Below are 20,920 nucleotides of genomic sequence, written 5' to 3' on the forward strand. Positions count from 1 at the left end.
CGTTTAACTTAAATGTTATCTAGTGTTTCCGTGAGACAATCATGTTGTAAAACATGCTATGGCTTTTAAGAGGACAAACGCAACGGCGGGTGAATTTTTAAGGTGATTGACTCAGAAAATCGGGTGAAATGGTGAACAAAATGTAAAAAAGGAAAAAAACATGCCTAATTCTGCCTCGCGATGGCGCAATAAAATGTAGCATTGATGTGATTTAATGTGAATGTAGGTGATGAAGCCTTGCCGTGAAGGGCGCTTTAATAGTTGTAAGTACGTTTCGATCGAATGCAGGCCAGGCAGGTACAGTGTACGTTTTGGTGGAAAAAGCGTTTCTTTTCAGACAACTGTTCAGAGTCCCCACATGACCTGAATAAAACTTTCCTGCGTAATGCTGTAAACTGTTGCTGTGGTTGTGAGTGCAACTGTCGAACCTTTGTAGAAAACTGAAATTTATTTATCAGAATTAATTACTAACTTTTTGTTTTCGCACAAGAACAAATCAAAAGTTGATAACCACTCAAAAGAATACCCTTTACCACCCAAAGCAAAAAAGCGGAGAATTTATTCAACAACTGTAAAAAAAAATTATCTGTTTAGAATAGTTTTCGGCTCCGAAATACTTTTTTTCGTTTTTTTTTTCTTTCTTTTTTTTTCACAAACGCGAAATGACACTTCAAACTATTGCAAAACCCACAACTTGTCTGGGATTTGGTCCCCAGGCCTCTCCCGTTGCATTGTCGAGTCTCTCATACTCAGAACGATATTAGGGACTGGCAACTACTGTGTTTTGGCGCAATTTGGCAAACGTCGGCTGTTTTGGTTGAATTTGGTCGAGTTTTGAGACTTTTTCTTACGCTTCACGAATCCAAAGCGGTGATTTAAAGATAGTGGCTGGAAGAGATGATTCTGTGCTCGACATTGACTCAGGAAAAGGTGAAAATAATGGAGAATTTCGATTTGCTGTCGAAGATGATTTTCCCCTACTGAAGACACAGACGAAGCAATTATGGACGATGTGGTTTGTGAATGAATACGAAAATACATGTATATGTGACAGTGAGGTAAGAACTTTATTAAAATCCTGTTAAATAATACATGTTACCTTGTGGCTGTGTGAGCATTATATGAGCTTATATGAACATTTTCATCTGATTTATTCGGCCTTCTAAATTCTAATTTTGAATTTCAAATAGCAATTAAACAGGTAATCTGAGTTGCATTCTCCAAAAATATAAGTCTTAATGCTTGCCTTGATATTTACCATCTTTCTCGGAGATTAATTAATATATTAGAGGTGACTGATTTTGCAAGAGAAATCAAAAGGTGATTTTTTTTGTGCAGAGCTACACTGTAAGTGATTTCAAAGTACTATAAAATTTGCATAATTGTACAAAGTATGACTATACAATAACAATAACAATAACAATAACAATTATTTATTATTGAAGAAAACACTTAACAAATTGTTGCTCACAATTAGTCGGGTTATTTTGAGGTGGGCAACATTTGTAAATGTTTACAACACTTAAATAAGTAAATAAAAAAGAAATGACGATAACACTTTTAAAACACTTTTGTCACTGCCAGGAAAGATTAGATTTCCTAACCAAGTTTCAAAAGCTGCAATTCTTCACTTGTGAATTTTCATGTTGGCAAATTATATCCAGTTTTCGAAAGAAAAGGCTGCATGGCCTTTGCAGATTTAACAATGAAAAGAGAAAGCCTTTAGGAAGATTCAACAGCTTAAATGTGTGACAGTTGCACTAACTCATGTAGATTCACAATCACAACAAAATAATTTATTTAGTGTTCAGACCATGTGAGGACTCTGAATACCAGGTTGATATAATTATCTAGTCACGTCTGACTTGGCTGTCCATGGTGAAATCTAATTTGGCATGTTTGATTGTAAATTTGTACCATTTTTGACTCATGAATGCAGGCATGTGCAAGAACAAGTTATCGCGATCTGGGGATTTTCATTTGGTCGGCGGGTTGTTAACTTTCATGAATGCACAGTAAATGAGTTATCATAATGTAGGGAAATTTTACTCGGACATTGGTCCGAAAATTTTCCAATTTTGAGATGTTGAAAACGGTGAATCAAAAGAGGAACTTCTTAGGAATGGTTAACAGCTTTAACAGGGGAAAATCATGCATTAACGGCAAAGTCATTTTTCTTCGATTTGTGGTTTTATCAACCTGATGAGCAGGTGGATCTCAAATCAACTTTTAATCTGCGGACTTTGGTAAGGTTCAAGTGCTTCTAGGAATATAACACACAAATAATATTATTACAGGTTCTAATGTGAGTTTGTACTGAAATACTATTCTAATAGACTGATTTTTCATTTTCCGAACAGTTCTTGCAAAATGTTTGAAAAACATGCTCTGATAAATTTGCTTCAAAATTGACTTCAAATCGCTTGCAAGGTGTCTTGCGGCGAAAATTATACACTTTTGCTCTTAGGGCTACAATGCATAACAAGTTAAGACCTATCTGAGTAAATTTTTGTTTATTAAGGAAAGCTTTTGGTATATTTCCTATTTTTATTGAGGAAACTTGGCAACTAGGAATAATGTTGTGTAAACAAGGGCAGCACTAAAAGCCAGAATCAGGAAAACAGTAACTGGAAAGGAAAATCTGGAATCCGGAATCGGAAACTACAATATGAAAATAACACATTTACTGCTAGTGAAAAAGTGAATGTTTAGTTCAAAGTAACGTCCTTGTCAAATGTAAATTTGATATTTTTCGATAGGTGACACCAGAGAATAAAACTAATTAATTAAGTCATTATTTCCTGCCAATGAAAAGTAAGTGTTTCTCACGGGTTTAAAACTGATCGCCCATGAACTTAAGAAAACTAATTTCATAGTCTATAAGTCACCTCTATGTTTTGCTTTGAAACTCTATTAAGACTCTATCAAAACAAGTTGAAACGGGGTGTCCGGAAAATAGAAGAAACAAAAGAGGCAGAAGATATGCATTCACGCAACTAACCACCTCTTAATTGGAAAGTCCGCCATCTGTGCGGTGTGAAGCAATTAATGTTGTCTCCGAGTCACCTCTATGTTGTCTCTCTCTGTCCCATAGGACACTGCTTCCTTTATAAAGAGTCCTTTCATTTATGCCAACAAGTGATATGAGTTTTTTATTCTGTATTTTTTACCCCAAGTCATGTATTTCGCCATTAAATATTCCTAACCGTATTCATTATAGTTTCTGATTCTGGATTCCGGATTCCGGTTTCTGTTTTCTGGATTATGGCTTTTATAATTTTAGTGCTGCCCTGTAAACAAACACATGTCCTCGCAAGCAAATTCACCCAAGTTACGCGAGAATGGAATTTCATCTAACATTTTGAAACTTTTAGACCTTTACATGTATTTTGTTTAGTAAATTGTATTCATTGATTAGACATTCTAACTATTCTAGACTAACAGGGTGCTGTTTCTTTACGACTTGCAAGTTGTGTAAATACTGATGTTTATTTATTACCAATATGCTAATTTGTTGAATTGCTGGACTAACAAGTACCGCGTTACCACTATCCTCTTCCGCATTCACGAGTTGGCTCACAGTTGATTTTTTATAGATCTATTCTTTGTGTTCCCTATGGCCTAATCATAATTAATGTCCTTGATTAATTGAATAATGTGCTCTGTTCAGTCAAGCCCTCAATCTGGAAATGACTCACAGGCCCAGTCACTTAGAAGCATGCATGTGGGGCTTATTAAGAAGCATGCTGGTTGTCTTTTTCTTCTGCTATTCTCTACATGTATAAAGAAATGTGTTCTAAACAATCATCTTTACACACTCATATCTACATGTACTGCCGTGGTTTATATTGGCAGTTAACCCACTTGTCTCATTCAAAGATAAAGAAAAAAAATGAAATTATTCTTATGATCACCTGTACTGGGTTTTTAACTAACTGCGAGCCAGTGAGGGATGCAAGCCGAGAAAACTTGTTTTATAAGTCTCATGAGTTGAGTTATCAGTCAGGTATTTTTTTATTTTGCTTATTTATTTGACTTCGCCTTCAAACTTAAGACTATAAACAGAACATAACAACATGAAACAGAAAATAAACGATTACTGGGTTAAGGCAGGGTGACCACAACAGCTAGCGCCAATTACTGTGGGCCCAAAGCACTGAAAATAGCAATTAAGGTTAAGCACTCAATCGTACATTTAGGGTTAAGTGCTGACAACTTTGATTAAGGTTAAGCACTCATTGTATTGATTGGGGTTTAAAGCATTGACTGTAGTGATAAGCATTAGCTAAAGATTAAAATAATAATGTATTTCTCTATATATGTAAGTTTAGGTTTGCCATTGCCTTGACCCACAGTTCACATGCCTCGCATATTTGTAAAACTCAACTGGACTTAAGTCTGGTATGTCCTTATGGGTACCTTCCTTTTCTTGTTCATGGCATCACCTTTAATAAAAGAGCAAGTGCTATCAGACCACAATAATTATTATGAGATTACATCACAAAGACAAATAATGGCTTTAAGAGATAAAGCTTTGTTTAGAAGAGTACAATAATGTAAGTGCATTTTGATCAAATACTGTGGCAAAAAGACAGTCTTGGCAAGAGGATTGGTAGTAGGAAGAATTTATTGGTGGAAATTTCCAACCTCGTTCGCAGGGTCTCTCCTCTTCACATCCCAGGGAGCGAGAGAGGGGAGACCCTGGTTGGGGCTGGTCACGTGTCTCCCAGAGAAAAATTAGACCCAGGGAGGAGTCCTTCACTTGCTATTTTTTGTCAAGATTTATTGTCCACTCCGAAACAAGACTTCCGCTTTGCTGTGCGAAGCCCACGCGAAAACTCATTCAACTGGCTATGTTTTTCAGTAGTCTTCATTTTGCGAGCCATTGTAGCATTAATCTGAAAGCTTAACAAAGTCCGTTGTCTCGAAGCGCTGTACTTTGGAAAATCACTGTGTATACATGACAAAATTAACCGTGGACAAACAGCGCCTTCCCCTTCAATTCATGGAGTTGTAATCGTGGTTTATTCTAGCTTTGAATGTGCTGATGAAAGATCAGATCTGAAGAACTAAGGAAGGAAACTTGAAAGGAATCGGGCCTATGTCTAACTGTTCTGAAAGGACATTCTGCAGCAATTACGCTGCTAACAGAGCGTTTCTTTCTGGAAAATATTTTAGCATAAGCGCAGTCGTTCGGTATTTAGCGTTGTTGGTTTGTTTACGTCCCCTTTTCTCTTGGGACGTAAACAAACCAACGATGCAAAATACTAGAGACGCGAACGACCACGCACATGCTAAAAGATTTGCAAGAAAGAAACGCTCTGTTAGCAGGGTTGCAACAACAAACAATACACAGGAAATAGCACATAAGCAGAACACTTTCGGAAGGAGGATGTCAGTATAACAACATGTAGATGGTAAATATTTCACGGATCTTTTTAATGAACAAAGAAAACACTTTTGAAATACCGTAATCGTTGTAAAACAATAACGAAATAACCTTTGTTCCAGTTGATGGTGTTAATTTAGTCTGCGGCTACAATGGCTCCGAGATACATTTCCGGTCACGTTTGATTCTTTCCTGGCAGTCAAATGCGGCGCGGAGGATGACTCCTCGATGCACCGCTTGACCTTAACAATGCCTGACTTTCAGAGATCATGGACTTGACGACTCTAAAAGTAGATGTGGCAAAAATTCACTTGGTGGAAGTGCGTGGCCATAAAGCTCCTTGGCTACCACCAGAAGTAGTCGATTCCCTTTGCTGTAAAGATTTCGCCAATGACTTGTATCTCCAACTGCTTTACAATGTCGATAGCAGCTCACATTCACAGATTCGCTCACTTTATATACCTTTTTAGGGGTTTCTGAATGACCACTTGACATGACCTTTTAAACACACGCGAATCGCAAGTTGACTTGACTGGGGCATGTTTTCCCATCTCCGGTACACTTAGTATAGGCAAACTGACACTCAACCACCCCTCTCTCCAGTCATTTATTAGTAATCTCCCAGATTCTGGGAGACACGTGACCAGCCCCAACCACGGTCTCTCCTCTCTCGCTCCCTGGGACGTGAAGAGGAGAGGCCCTGGGAACGAGGTTGGGAAATTTCATGCCTTGGGAAAAATAAAGAGGTCTAGGAAAAAATGCTCAAAGCATATATTCAAGCTAATTATTGTTCTTGAATATTCAGACCTTAAAGTTTTGTGCCATTCTTACATGTACTATTAATAATTGTAATAGTTTACATGTACTTCAAATCAGTGTTTGATTTTAACTAGTCCAGTAGCTCATCTAATTAAATGTCTTTTTTCAGACTCCCAGATGGCTGTAAGGAGTATAGGACTTTCTAAACCAGTGAGTAGGATACATATTGGGCATGTATATACATGTACATACTTGTACTTTTGTCTAAAAACATTGACTACATTACTTGCAATCGGATGTTAAAATTTCGGTTGTTTAATTTTCGGACACTTTTTCCCTCATTTCGGACAATTTTCGGACAAACATTTCGGACACTGCGCTGAAACATGCCCAAAGTAAATTTACGACGAAAAAACATGAATTAGACTGAAATAAAATCTTTGAAAATGATAGTTTTACTGTATCTTCAAGGTTTTACAGCCGGATACACCAACGAGAAAATAACACAAACTCAATCAAGCTTATGACTCAAGCAGTGTCTCAAATGCTTACCTTTCCAGTGATAAAAAGAACGACTGAGCAAAGCCGCCTAACCCGAATTCTAAACATATCATGTACATTGGCTTTGAATATGTGATGCTGTCGCCCAGAAAGTACTTTTAAAGTTTTATACTATACTGTAAAAATTTCGGACGCTTTAAATTTCAGACGCTTAAAAATTTCGGACGGTTTTATTTTTGGACACTATTTTTGTCCGAAATTAAAATCGTCCAAAATTTTTTGCAAGTAATGAACTATCAAACTGTTTCTGACAATGCACTTGGGTAACCTCAGCAAGCTTCATCGATAATATACTGCATAAATTACATGTATGTAAACTGCTGAAAATCCCGGCAGCTTTATAACAATATTAATACTAACAGTGAAGAGAACTTTAACTCATTGTTTTCAATAACTGTATTTAATATTCATTAATTAGATCATGTAAAGTATTTGTGTTTGAAAATGTCTTAGGTTATTTCTTTGACCAATCGCAATACTGGCTGTAAGTATTGATATTTAATTTACATTATTATTACCAGGAGGAAATTCAAGTTCAGATTGCAGTTTTTGCATCAAGGGCAGTTGCTGGACAAGTGTGGTACCTGTGGATTGTGGTAATGAGACATGGTCAAGATGATGCTACCTTTAAGGTAATTTTGTGCTTCCTGTTGGACTCATGATTAGACTAATTGTCTGATAACCAGAGGATTGAAGAGTCAGTGGTCACATCTAGATTCAGTATTGTGTTGTCGTGTTGCTTCCTTTTCACTTCACATTTAGTTTTTCTCTTCCTTAGTGTAGAATACTTCAGTTGGTTTGCAGCTCAAAGTGTTTTGTTACCCCGGCAATGTTCAGTTTTAAAACAGCTGGTCCTACATGTAGTTGTTCAAAGGGTGGATAATTTTATCCACTGGATAGTTCTGGCAGATACTGTAAAATGTGTGTAAGATTTTCATGATAGTCCTACATGTACATGTATAATTTGTGAATAGTCTTAGAGTAGAAGCATATGTCAAATTTAAGAATGGGATTGCGTGGAAAACTTTGCAAAAGAATTGGTTGGAGTATATTTGCTCTGCTGGATAGCAACTTATCCAGTGGATAAAGTTATCCGTTCTTTGAACAACTGGGGCCAGGGCAGTAAATCCTGTGTTTAAGACTAGCATGCCATCTATTGTGATTTAAAGCACAAGATATTGCATTCTTGACTCCTGAATTGGGGGGCCTACTAAACATTGTGTGGTTATTGTAAGTTATAAAGACGAATTTGTGGTTTAGGACTGCTGTTGATGTGCAAGGTAATTAAGCTGAGAGGAAGTGTAAACTTGTATGGTAACCCCTGTTTTTGAATTGGTAGACTAATAAAGTTCTTTGAACAACTGGGGCCAGGGCTGTAAATCCTGTGCTTAAGACTAGCATGCCATCTATTGTCATTTAAAGCACAAGATATTGCATTCTTGACTCCTGAACAGGGTTTGAGCTAGGAATTGATCACTGGGGGACAATTTGTCCCCTTGGCTAAAATTTTGGTGGACATTTTTATTTTTAGGGGGACAGATAAATTAATTTTTATTCAACAGTTTGTTTACATTGATACAGGCAAGCCAACAAAAACTTTTTTTTAGCTGATGCTTGTAATACAAGAACAGTGATCAACACAAACAAGAAAAGTTAAGTTATTAGTGTCAATACTTTTTTTTCTCGTCATATTTAAACAGAGGATCAATGACTATACTTTATACTTCAAAACATTTCACAGCAGAATCTCGTCTCGGCATCCCCTTGTAAACTTCAATTCCTTTCTTAATTACTGGTAGACGTACATGTACTAATTCTTCTGTTGGTTCCAGCCCAAACATCAAAGTCCCTAACCCTAGTTTGTCAATGTTAGACTTCAGAACAGTAGCAATAGCATCTTGCATACCTTCCGCACTTTGATGAGAAATAGGTAGCATTTCCTCCCACTCGAAGATTCTTAACACTTTCGAGGCCAACTTCATCCAGAAAATTGAGTAGTGAGTCATACTTGACTGTGGTTACGTCCTCTTTGGCCAGCCAGTAGAGGGCTCTCATTGCTCTGAGGATGGCTTGCGATTGTTCTCTAAAGGCTGGTTTCCATATGATCGCAGATCGCAATAAGGTCTGCGATCGTCTGCGATCCTGCGATCGTGATCGCAGAAGATAGAACCATGTTCTATCTAAAGGCTGGTTTCCATATGATCGCGGATCGCAGATCGCAGATCGCAGATCGCAATTGATCGCAAACGATCGCAGGAGATAGAACATGGTTCTATCTTCTGCGATCGTCTGCGATCACGATCGCAGGATCGCAGACGATCGCAGAAGTAGTTTCCATATGATCGCAGACGATCGCAGACCTAATTGCGATCTGCTATCTGCGATCCGCGATCATATGGAAACCAGCCTTTAGATAGAGCATGGTTCTATCTTCTGCGATCGTCTGCGATCACGATCGTAGGATCGCAGACGATCGCAGACCTTATTGCGATCTGCAATCATATGGAAACCAGCCTTAAGAGCATGGCGCTGTGTGTTGCTGAATGTATCCCTCATAGCTTCTTCATTGACAGCATCCTCATGTTCTTAACAGTCTTTATGTCTTTGCAGAGTTGAGGTTCTAAAATGTGTACACCCTTCTGCCGATACAAAGGGGTTGTCTTCTTAGATTTCCGACAAAAATAACAGAACATCGCCTCCTTTTCATAGTGCAACCATGTGTGATCTCGCAACCAACTTTTCTGGAAAGTTCGTGATTTTCTCGGTTTCCTTTGATCCTCATCCGATTCTTCCTGATTAATTCACTGTTCTTCTTCTGTATCATTTTTCTGATTCAGTCTGGCTTCGATTTGTAGCGAAAAAGCTTTCTATTGTGAAATGTGACTTGAGAATGAACTTTGAAGGAACAACGTGCGGTAAAATATACTTTCCACGTTCTGTTTAACTAGCAATCTGTGGGATCCCTTCGTGTCTGCTTCCGTTCGAGTTTTTTCCCTTAATTTTGAAGGAGACAAATTGTCCCCTTGGCCGTTTTTTTTAAGGGACAATTTCAATTGCAGCGCGGGATTGGCGCAATGGCGCGGCCTGGCTCAAACCCTGCCTGAATTGGGGGGCCCACTAAACATTTTGTGGTTATTGTAAGTTTTAAAGAAGAATTTGTGGTTTAGGACTGCTGTTGATGTTTTAAGCTAATAAGCTGATAGGAAGTATAAACGTGTAAGGTAACCCCTGTTTTCGAATTGGTAGACTAAGTAATAAAGTGCTTTTATTGATGAAAATTTAAGTTCTATCCATGGCCGTGGAACAATTCTTTTAGTGCGTTTTAGTCATTCTTTTAAAAATCTCTGATCAATGGGCACATACAGGACTTCACTTTTACAACATGGTAGGAAATCAAGGCAATTAATTAACAAACTGTGTAAAATTTTACAGACTATATGTCTCATGAAGTATAGAATCTTGAAGTTAAAACTATGAAATTGATTAGAAGGAAAAGAAAATTTCGAGAGTGGAAGACTTCAATACATTAATTTAACCTGATATTCTGGTCATTGCCAGTAAGTATCACTTGTTACAGACTTTCCCATTCAGTATCTCCTCAGACATTGCCATCTCACTGAAACATCAATGCCCTGAACATTTTAAACTTACGACTGAAAATTACCAAGTGAGTTAAATAGAATTGTGTATGTAGTCACATGTACTAACTTATATTGTTATTATTTTTAGCTTTTTGTATCATTTCTAACGTTGGTGTGATGTCTAACGACCTAACGGGCAAAACTGAATGTAATTGTAAACTAATGTAAATTTGCTGCAGGGTGTACAGTCAAAATATTGCATCACACAGTCATACTCTTTAGAGTTATGTTGTACCCGAGGGTGTTGGCCAGGAATGAAACAATCTTTGCCTGATGGTCACCTTGGTCAAATACTCAGCAACAGAAAATGTAGAAAATTACTTGAAGAAAAACAACTTGCTTTTGCCCTTTCACTCTACTCTGAAGCATATAAGCCACAGCAGCCCACTGACAGTTGGTTTCTGCAACCAAGACTCTTGTGGGAAACAACAATGATGTTTATTAACAAATAACAGCTGGTGATAGGTAGATTTTGACTGATTTTCAAAATTAGTTACTGTATTTCCTACATTTCTATCAACAGGAGGTTGACTATACCATCATTCAAAATCTCTTGCATGGTTTTTGGTTTGTGATTGAGTTCCATTTGGAACACTTGGGCAGTGAAGCCGACCAGTTTGTGGGTAATGTCTGTGTGGAACCCAAAAATTTCCCTTTGGATGTAGAATGTCCAATAAACAAGAAATTCAATCTTGGCATCTCAGAAGAGTTTGAGTTGAAGGTAAGTTATTGGTAAAAGTGATTGATGAGTGATGTGAATGGCTGTATTTCATTTTAGAGGTGTAGGGCCATAGTGTTTAGTGTGTTGGTCAGTGGTTCAAGGCTGAGCATCTGCTGATATAAAGTCTTCTAAGACCAGAAAGTGAATTTTGGAAAAATTGAAATCCAGAGGTCCCTGGTTTAAAGTCCTGCTCTGGATGTTAGCTGGAGTTGTTCCTCAGTAGCTCCAAGTTTAACTCATTCGCCAGGCTTGTAAATAACCAGCTGATGGACCTGCCTCCTTCCAGTTGGGATTTGTTGATCATGTTATTGTTCAATTAAATTTAGATCATTATTTCTTTGTGAACGTTTAATGCTCAGCCTCACTGGAGCACTTGTGCTATAATCACAATCTGCTACCCAGAGTCCTCAGGCTTTTTGGTCAGCAGGTGGGCACCAGGAGAGACTCTGGGGACATCAAAAAAATTCAAATTTTTTGATTGTCTTTTTTCCTTAACGGTTTCCATTGTTTTACCGCAGAAATCCTGCGGTAATAAAATTTGATGTCCCCAGAGTCTCTCCTGGTGACTAACCGCTTGCCAAAGAGCCTGAGGACTCTGGGTACGATGATTGCTATAATCACTGCTGAGGGTAATTAATACAGTTTATTACTGTTGTTGTTGTTGTTGTTGTTATTATTATTATTATTGTTATTATTATTATTATTATTATTATTATTATTATTATTATTATTATTATTATTATTATTTTAACAGCACTATTTTACACTGCTAAAAAGAAAAAGAAGAATTAAAACCAAACATTTTCGATTGATCAAGCTATCTTCAGGGTAAAAAGACTGTCCGCTACATGCACATTTTACAGTATGTGCTTCAGGTGATTCCTGATGGGAACAGTTTAGCTATCGTAAGAATGGACTTGTTTGTTCACACTGGGGCTCCAATTTGTTGGATCTTTAAGCCTTCAATTTTTCTGCACCTGTGAAAAGATTTTGCCCTACAAAGGATTCACTAACTAAATGAATGGGTTGGATTCTCATGTACATGTAGAACTGGAATTGGTGGTTTCAAATCTTGGTGTAAGCACCAACAAGGGTCTTTAACCCATTTCAGTCTTACAGTACACGTAGTATTGTTTTCTTTGCCATTTTGTATGTGTGATGTACCATTTAAAAAGTCTTCACGAGTGAAATTTGTTTCTCATGTCAAGATAACTGAAGGAAGTCAGGTCTTTGACAGAAATACATGTAGTTCCAAACGTCAAAATGAAAAATTACAAAATTTCACTGATCGTTTCATGGGATAGATCTACCCCCAAATTGTAGCTTAATTTGCAGTTTTTAATGCATAGAAAGTTCTGTCCAGGAGATATTTTCAGAGTCAGTAAGTGCATGAAATTGAAACATTTGAAAAATTGTAGAAGTGGTAAACCACATCAAAGATACCAGGGGATACTATTTTTTTCTTTAACCCTTTCCCGCCCAAAAGTGCCATATGGCACAAGACGCAATAATGAGCTCAGTATTTGGTCAATTTGTGTGAAATTTGCACAACCAAAAGATCTTGGAAAGATCTACAAATTGAAGGCATAAAATCATGCCCCCCTCCTATATGAGACTTTATTTACCACCCCTCAAACTTTTGGATTTTCTTTTCCTTTGTACGTTAAGGGTCCTGCTGATATCTGACAACAAGCAATGCACTGAGAGCTGTACATTAAGCTATAGTTTAGGGGGATACCCAGTATATACAACGAATAGGGAAATTTTCAATGTTTTTCTTCTTTCGTTAAAAAAAAAAATTAAATTTTAATACTTATATAGCGCCCTTAAACGTTTTGGAGTTTTCTCACTCTAATATGTGACCTCCTCCATCTCTGTTGGTGTGATTTATGGCACACCCTAGAAAATACCTTTTAAATGGTATATGACATGTGGTCTCCCAGTTCATAGTTAGCAATTTAGAAAAATTTGACATTTCCCACGGGCGGGAAAGGCTAGTGGGTTACCGGCAGGAAAGGGTTAACCCTATAAGTTGTTTGTCATGCCAACCGCAGGGGATGCGTCCCCCATCATGCCAAACAATGTGGTCGTGTTTTTGTTTTGTCTGCTTATTTATTGAACGTGGAATGGTAATATTGATGGTTGATATCCCTTTGACACTAAGCCAATTAAAACTCTGTATACATTATCCAATGATCCAGTTTTTAATAATGATTATTATACAATGTGGTATTTCCTTAGCAGACTGATTCATCATCTCCTCGGAGCTGTGACCCAGCTGACTGGGATCCCCTTGAGTCTGGTATGCCCAGCAGGAAGGACACCACACTGTCCAGTGCAAGCAGTGGGGTCAGCAGTGGCTCCCCACTCAGCCACTCTCCTGCTGCCAGCTGATCATCAAACTCCAGTTTGTCACCTAGGCAACATAATGCGATCATACCTCAGTTCTGGGGTGTGATAAGCAATAGACAAAACTTAACACTACTTTGCCAGAAATGCCTACAGACACAGTTAAAAGTCTCAGGAAGAAAAACGACAAATTATAAGCGCAATTGGAGGTGCTACAGAATGAGTTCAAGAACTTGTGATTCCTGTATTTAAAGGTGATGAACCGGATTTATTCACTAATTACAGACCAATCTCACTACTTCCTAATTTTCCGAAATTCTTCGAAAAGGTCATGCACAATCGACTAGTAGAATTCGCAAATAGCCATGATATCTTTTACCAACTCCAGTTTGGTTTTCGTAAAAACCATTCCACTGCGCTGTCACTAACTTACCTTGTTAATAAAATTGCAACGTCCATTGACCAAAATGAAATCACGGCAGGTGTTTTTCTTGACCTTTCTAAAGCGTTTGACACGCTAGACCACCAAATCTTATTTGAGAAACTTGAACATTATGGTGTCTGTGGACTAGCATTGCAATGGATTAAAAGTTATTTCTCCAACCGTACCCAATTCGTCCAGATTAACGATACCCGTTCCTCCGAACAGATAATTAGATGCGGTGTTCCACAGGGTTCCATATTAGGCCCTTTACTTTTCATATTATATATCAATGATCTTCCCAAAACAACCAGATTGGCAGAATGCCTGCTCTTTGCAGATGACACTAGTATCTTTTACTCCAATTCAGACCCTGATCATGTTGCCTCTGTAATGAATAGTGAACTGACTAAGATTAGCTTATGGATGAAATCAAACAAACTTTCTGTTAACATAAAGAAAACCAATTATGTTATATTTAAACCCAAACAAAAATCTGTCCGCATGAGCTCCCAAATTTCACTTGACAGTATACCCCTCAAGCAAGTAACAGAAGTTAAGTTCTTAGGTATTTATATTGATGAAGGTCTCACCTGGAAATCGCATATCAGTTATATTTGCAAGAAAATCTCTAAGTCCGTTGGTATAATGTACAGATTTCGTTTCCTTTTGTCATCAAACACTAAAAAATCTTTGTATTATACCTTAATTTATACCTATTTAACTTATTGCACTACAGTTTGGTCTTCTACTTATGTAACAAACTTAAATCGCATTTTTCTTCTTCAAAAACGAGCTGTGCGAGCTATGACAAATTCTAATCACCTTGCACCTTCTGCACCTTTATTTGCACAATTGAATATCCTAGATATTTTTAAAGTGAATTCCTTTTATATTGCAAAATTTATGTTTTCCTATCACCAACGTTTGCTGCCTTCGCCCTTTCTAAATTTATTTCCGACTGGTGGTCAAATTCATAATTATGATACTAGAACCTCAGCTCATTTTCGACCTCACACCTGCCGAACTAATATCAAGCAATTTACTATACTCTATAGAGGGCCAAAAATATGGAATGCTTTGCCATTATCAATTACGTCTTCCCCTAGTCTATCCACCTTCAAAAGAAAGCTTCTTGATTTCCTCAATTAATTGCATGAAACGTCCGACTCTGTTATGTCTTTATAGTCTTACCACCACCGTATGTTAAAAAATCTCAATGCAATGTCTTTACTGGTCTTAAAGTCCCAACATATCTCCGAGGAGACCTCTCAGTATAAGCCCGGGGGTTTCTTGAGGTCTCCTCGCCACTTCTTACTTCTTTTACTATTATTATTTACTCTAAACTTATGTACTTGTAATCCTAGTCTATTATTCATTGTAACTTTCTATGTTTGTATGTCGTGGTGAATAAATAAATAAATAAATAATAAATAAATAAATAAATAACAGTCCCCTGTGGAGTGGCAACATGGTGTCATCTGGGGAAACTTTGTAGATGGCAACAATGCTCTGCCCCCACCCCCAGACACTGCACCAATATGGGGACCTTACCGTGAAAACGAGGTACATGTAGGCTTGTTTGTAGAAAATTAGTCCTTAAGAAGCGCCTTGGTGGCTAAATAGAGCTTTTACAGTGCAAACACAATAACATTGACATTGCTGAAACAGATGTTATTTTCTGGTTTGTAAAACTCAAATCACTTGAACTGATGACCCAAAATCCCAGAAAATGGCATCTTCGCAAAGTGTTAAATTTAAAAATTTCCCTTAGTGCGGATGTGTGGGGAGGGTGTTTCGAGACATCCCTATGGGCTAGCACATTAATCTTTTAGTGCTCAAAACTGGTGGTTGTTTTGTTTCTAGATCTGGACCTCCTGATCAACATACTACATTGCTGATTATGGCTGCCAGTTGCACTTTCTTATGGAGAATTTATCACTACTTTTTTGAGCCCAAACAAATATTACCAGTTTTCCTTGTTGTTAACCCATTAGTATAACATGCCATGTATGGCTATTTTAGTCCTTAGCCTGACCAAGTTTGACTGTACACACCTGTATGTGTTTTAACTTCATCAGTAAGACAAAATGGCCTTTGGTTTGTTTTTGACTGATTGTCAATTCTGAGTTATCGCCTGAACTACAAAATGAAATTCAGTAAACCTGTAGTGAAGCAATCAAGTAATATTTTATGATTCTGTTGGTCTCCATTTAGGTTTGCAAGCTCTGGCCACCATATGTTGACTTGGATGACTTTTCCAGGGAAGAAAAAGGTCCTCTAGTATGGCGGTATTGTTGTGTGATTTCAAAAAAACACTTAAATTAGATGGGTGGTTATTGTGTCATGTGGTACATGTACCATTCATTCCTCTTCAATGCTTCCTTGAATTGTTGTGTATTCCAGCCGTCTCATCTCGCAACATTAGGGACCTTCACATCAGAGTAAGAGTACGAGATTGAGTACAAGTATGACTTTCAAATTTCAGACTAATCACATTCCCCAGAACTGTTACTAATTCCGGTAGTTCCCCAGCACATAAGGAGGTCCAAGAAACAAGATTAATGGGACATATGGTTATTTGAACCACACAAACTAGATTTCAAAAGTCGTAGGTGTAGTAAAATCGGAAGGTCCCTATTCTCTATCAGGAGAAAGTGACCAGAATTTCTTCTGCAGTGTGCAATACGCATTTTAGGGTTAATTTGATTTGAAGATGTACATGTTCACATTAGGTTGTACATGTATAGAACAGAAATGCTTAGGCCTTTTTCTCTCATTGAGGTTGTTTGTAAAATCCTTCAATTTGGGTGAATTTGCTGAATATCACAAATCGAACATTTCATGCTAGTCAGTACTGCTCAGCACTTTATAGTTTTGTCCACAGAAACTACCTTGAAGCATATAACACAAAGTGCTCAATAGCAAAAACTTTACAACAGCACAAGTTACCCTCTTCAAGTTAACTGCAGTAGCTCATAAAGGATGGGATAAATGAATGAATGAATGAATGAATGAATGAATGAATGAATGAATGAATGAATGAATGAATGAATGAATGAATGAATGAATGAATGAATGAATAATTAAACAAATGGGAATTTCAGGGGAAATGCTGAGAGTGGCTATTCTGTCCATTGTTTCCTGATCTAATTGGAATCTGAAAACGTTGGTCTTTATGAAGGGCGGAAAACCCTAGGAGCAAGGGAAACAACTAGCAACAAACTCAACCCACATATGGTGTCAACTCTGGGAATCAAACCCGAGCCACACTGGTGGAAGGCGAGTGTTCTCACCATTGGGCCATCCATGTCCCCCTTTATGTTACCTGCAAAAGGTGCTAAGTGCTTGTTTATATTTGTTAGGAAAGAAGGCCAAATAAATAAAAATGAGCAGTATGCTCAGACTCTTCAGGAGTTGGAGCGTGGAAGCCCCCCAGATGCAATACTTGGTAGTGAGCTGTTACAGACGCATGAAAAATCCGTTCAGGTTTTTCAGGAAAATGAACGCTTGGGTCTAAATTTAATCTTTTGAGAAGGATCGTGTGAGATTTTTTTTTTCTCTTTGTAGGCTGCGATAAAAAAAAAAAAAAAATCAGCCTTTTGGCTTCTCACGTCAAGGGAAACATGCCCTAGCTTTGTGTTGAGTTCATGTTTAAGATGTGACACGGCTAGGTCATCAGGTGTGCACGTGATCAATATTAAATGGAGTGACAAGCATTAGAACAAAAAACAAAACGTTACATGACGCTCCATCGAGTCTTAATTTCTAAAAAATTATGTTTGATGTGAATCAATTTGACAAGTTTTTGGGCTATTGGCTGTTGAAATGTTAGCCATTTGTGGATTCTCTTAATAGAGTTTTACAAATTCGGGGGAAAAAAAGTCAGTGAAAATGGAAATCATTTGTCATTTTTTATTTTTGTGATGTGAGTTTTTCTCCTTGAAAGCCTCGCAGGTGCAAAAGTAGGAATTTGTTGTTCGAAGTCGTATACAGTGAAAGCATATTTGCTATAGTGTTGAATAAGTTAAGATATAAATTTTTGACGAAAGTTTTTCAAACGTTTTGTCGTTGAAGAATTTACTGGCCTCCAATCGAATTTGTGGTTTAGTCACTGTAACACAGTGTAACAGTAGTATGGCGTCTTCGTGCTTAGTTCTTCATTTGTTTGTCACGCAATGCTTCAGAAGCGTTTCGTGAAGGAGACCAGCAGTAGTATTCAATTTTGTAGGCGAAATATTTATGACTCTTAACTGACTTAAGGCATTCCTTTGTTCTTTCAAGAATTATTAGCAATCCCGTGACTAACGTGGTTTTATATATATCGTGATAAAATTGTTGTGATTTGACCACTTGACAATTTTTCGTGTTGTACTTAAGAATGGATGTGTTTCGTTTTTTTAGATTGAATTGGAATATTAAGCGAACAAAGCTGTAAAATAGAATTGTGAAGTTATATTTTTGGCTAGGTCAGCGATAAACTCAAACAATGCTTAGTTGTGCTAAATGTAATTATGGTGATGTAATCAAGTTACTTGCATTGCATTTTCGTCAGGAACGTTATTCAAGGTTGTCCAATTTTTGGCTTTGCTTTACGATATTATCGCTTTATTTTTTTTTTTTTTTTTTTTTTTGATGTTTTTGTATTCGTGTTTGTCACTGTTTCAAGTAAATTCAATGTTTGTTTGTTTTTTTTTTTCGGTGTAATTTAATTTTGTTAGAAATAGGTTTTTAGCTTTATTCAATAGTTTACAAGAAAACATAATTTTTACTCAGGGTATATGCAACTCCTTGTCGAAAAGACCAATTATTTTGTATTTCTACGTAGAATACCATTGGTTTCTATTGGAGCATTTAGGCCAGAACAATCTTCCATCTAAAAATTAAGTGACCCGCAATGCTCAAATGTGTGTTCATATTTCATCATCAGCGGTTTGAATTTTTTTTAATCTTTAAGAAAAATATCTGAGTGCTGGCGTATATAAATGTCTCCGCCCTTTTCTGTGTGTATGAAGGGAGCGGGTTTTTTTTTTTAATTCTAAAAGGCGATTTATCAGCGATATTTAGCCGATAAAAATATGTGTAAAATATTACAATCTACAGAGGTGAATAGATCGAGAAATTTTGGCGCCAAAAAAAGACTTGGCGCCACATGCCACTTTTCGCGGCATTCTGTATTTGGGCAACTCGTCATTTGCTTTTCGGCGTTGGCTTTCATTTGTCCGCAGGGAAGAGTGAGTGGTTGTTGTTTTGCAAGACAAGTCAATCTACGAGTGCGTTTGTCCCAATGAATGATTGAAAGCCAAACGACCTTGAAGCAGTGGATCTGTTGCGTGATTATATCCTTGATTTTAGTGCGTTAGATAATGAAGACGACTGGAAATAGCACACTGAAAAAAAAACCACGAAAACTCACGTTGTCATATCAGTATATTTTATTGTACAATAATTTGTATCTTGTAACTCCCAGTAAGAGGTTAATAAATATTGTAAATAAATTGTATCACTGTTTGAACAATTCTGTGATTTTTTTGTCGCTTATCCCCCGGACTATAGGTGATAGGCAGGTTCAAAGTCATTAGACCTAGAGGGGTTTGAATGTTCATCGATTCGTATCTCCACATTTCTCCTGGTTTCCCCGATGTAATCAACACTGCAAGAACAGTCCTCTTTTTAGACCACATGTGATCTGTGAATGTTTTTGTCTTTAAGGTTGAGGACGATGAAAATGTCTTTGAAACCCGTTTTATTGTATAAAAGTTTTGCTTCACTTCCTTTTTGGTTTGGTTTTAATCTTTTAACTTTGTAGCCTTGTAAAATAGTTTTGTAATAAGGAAGTGGATATTATTATTATTATTATTATTATTATTATTATTATTAATGATGTATTATTCTAGAAAGTGACACAGACATACATGTACTCGCAAAAAAAAAAAAAGAAATTCGAGTGCTCCTATCAGGAGTCAAACCCAAGGCCTTTCAATTACTAGTTCGGATGCTCTACTACTGACGTACAGGAGATTTGTTTTGTTTTTATTTTTCATTCATTATATTTTATTTACCACACGTTCGACTTACCCGAATACCGCAAACCCCAATGTCCCCCTCCGATCGACTTGCGCGAATTTCACTGCAGTTGCACGGTGAAGAAATCATTGGTCTGAATCTTGTCAGATGTGACTCCTCTGCCTTTCTGCGCCCTATGCACAAAGTTTACAAACTAATCACCATCTTTTCGTCTAGATCTGCTAATTGTACATGCATTTCCGGTCAGCGAATGTTTTCTATTGTTTTGCGATAAGCCGCTGCCTGTTTGAATTTGGTAATTATAACTATCATGAAATGAAAATGCGGGCTCATATATAAGTCACAGGAACCGCGATCTTTCATCACAGTTTAGCGGGAACGAGACGAATAAGCGCGCCCTTTCGAAATAGTGATCGATCATGCCATGAAAAGAAAACCGTAAGATGCACAACACCAGGAAAAAAAGGAGAGGATTTCTAAGGTCTGCAAACAAAGGGATACCAGAGAAATGCGAAGACAATTTTTAAAAGAGAGAGGGACGCATTCTTCTGCTAAGGAATTGGCGCGTGTTTATTATGTGAAATGGAAGGCATTGCATCGAGACAAATAAAGGGCCATGGATAGAACCAAGGTAAGGCCCGCTTATTTAAACGAAGGAGACTTAAGTTACAACAGAAGAGCGTTTGGTTAGAAAGTCACAATATTTAATCCAAGCTTGACAAAAAGTCGACTAACATGATCATGCAGTGTACATCGCCAAGGTAATTGTCCAGGGGGTAGGCGTCATAACATTAGGGACCTTCAGATTTTACTACGAGTACGAGATTGAGTACGAGTACGATTTTTCAAATCTAGTTTGCGTGGTTCAAATAACTGCTTGTCGCACCAATCTTGTTTCTTAGGCCTCCTTATGCGCTGATAAACAAAGGGAATTAGTGAGAGTTCTGGGGACGTTACTAGTCTGAAATTTGAAAGTCGCACTCGAACTCAATCTCGTACTCGTGCTCTGATCTGAAGGTCGCTACTGATAGTAGAGGAGTGCGGTCATGAGT

The 20,920-nt window shown here is 37.5% G+C and overlaps 1 protein-coding gene and 1 long non-coding RNA gene across 9 annotated transcripts in view; both read left to right on the forward strand.

Annotated features, from left to right (window-relative positions):
• Nucleotides 1-790: 790 nt before the first annotated feature.
• On the forward strand, nucleotides 791-19,199 carry LOC146477692 (uncharacterized). 8 transcript variants are annotated; one of them, XM_085113140.1, is made up of 7 exons: nucleotides 791-1,058; nucleotides 6,318-6,358; nucleotides 7,231-7,341; nucleotides 10,874-11,071; nucleotides 13,313-13,674; nucleotides 16,059-16,132; nucleotides 17,207-19,199. In XM_085113140.1, the coding sequence occupies exons 2-5, from the start codon at nucleotides 6,326-6,328 to the stop codon at nucleotides 13,463-13,465; spliced, it is 495 nt and encodes a 164-aa protein (XP_084969266.1). In that variant the 5' UTR covers nucleotides 791-1,058; nucleotides 6,318-6,325; the 3' UTR covers nucleotides 13,466-13,674; nucleotides 16,059-16,132; nucleotides 17,207-19,199. The 8 variants fall into 8 exon arrangements, 7 of the variants coding, with proteins under 7 accessions (XP_084969266.1, XP_084969267.1, XP_084969264.1 ...); XM_085113141.1 differs by having other exon boundaries at nucleotides 16,059-16,124; XM_085113138.1 differs by having other exon boundaries at nucleotides 16,059-16,116.
• Nucleotides 19,200-20,232: 1,033 nt separating this feature from the next.
• The window catches only part of LOC146477693 (uncharacterized), a 7,617-nt gene continuing 6,929 nt past the window's right edge, over nucleotides 20,233-20,920 (forward strand). The window contains exon 1 of the long non-coding RNA XR_014865306.1: nucleotides 20,233-20,499. This is a non-coding gene — a long non-coding RNA (uncharacterized LOC146477693). The remainder of the gene's footprint in view (nucleotides 20,500-20,920) is intronic.

Source organism: Pavona decussata, unplaced genomic scaffold, assembly GCF_977016875.1.
Source record: "Pavona decussata unplaced genomic scaffold, jaPavDecu1.1 SCAFFOLD_69, whole genome shotgun sequence".
In the NCBI taxonomy this organism is placed as follows: Eukaryota; Metazoa; Cnidaria; class Anthozoa; order Scleractinia; family Agariciidae; genus Pavona; species Pavona decussata.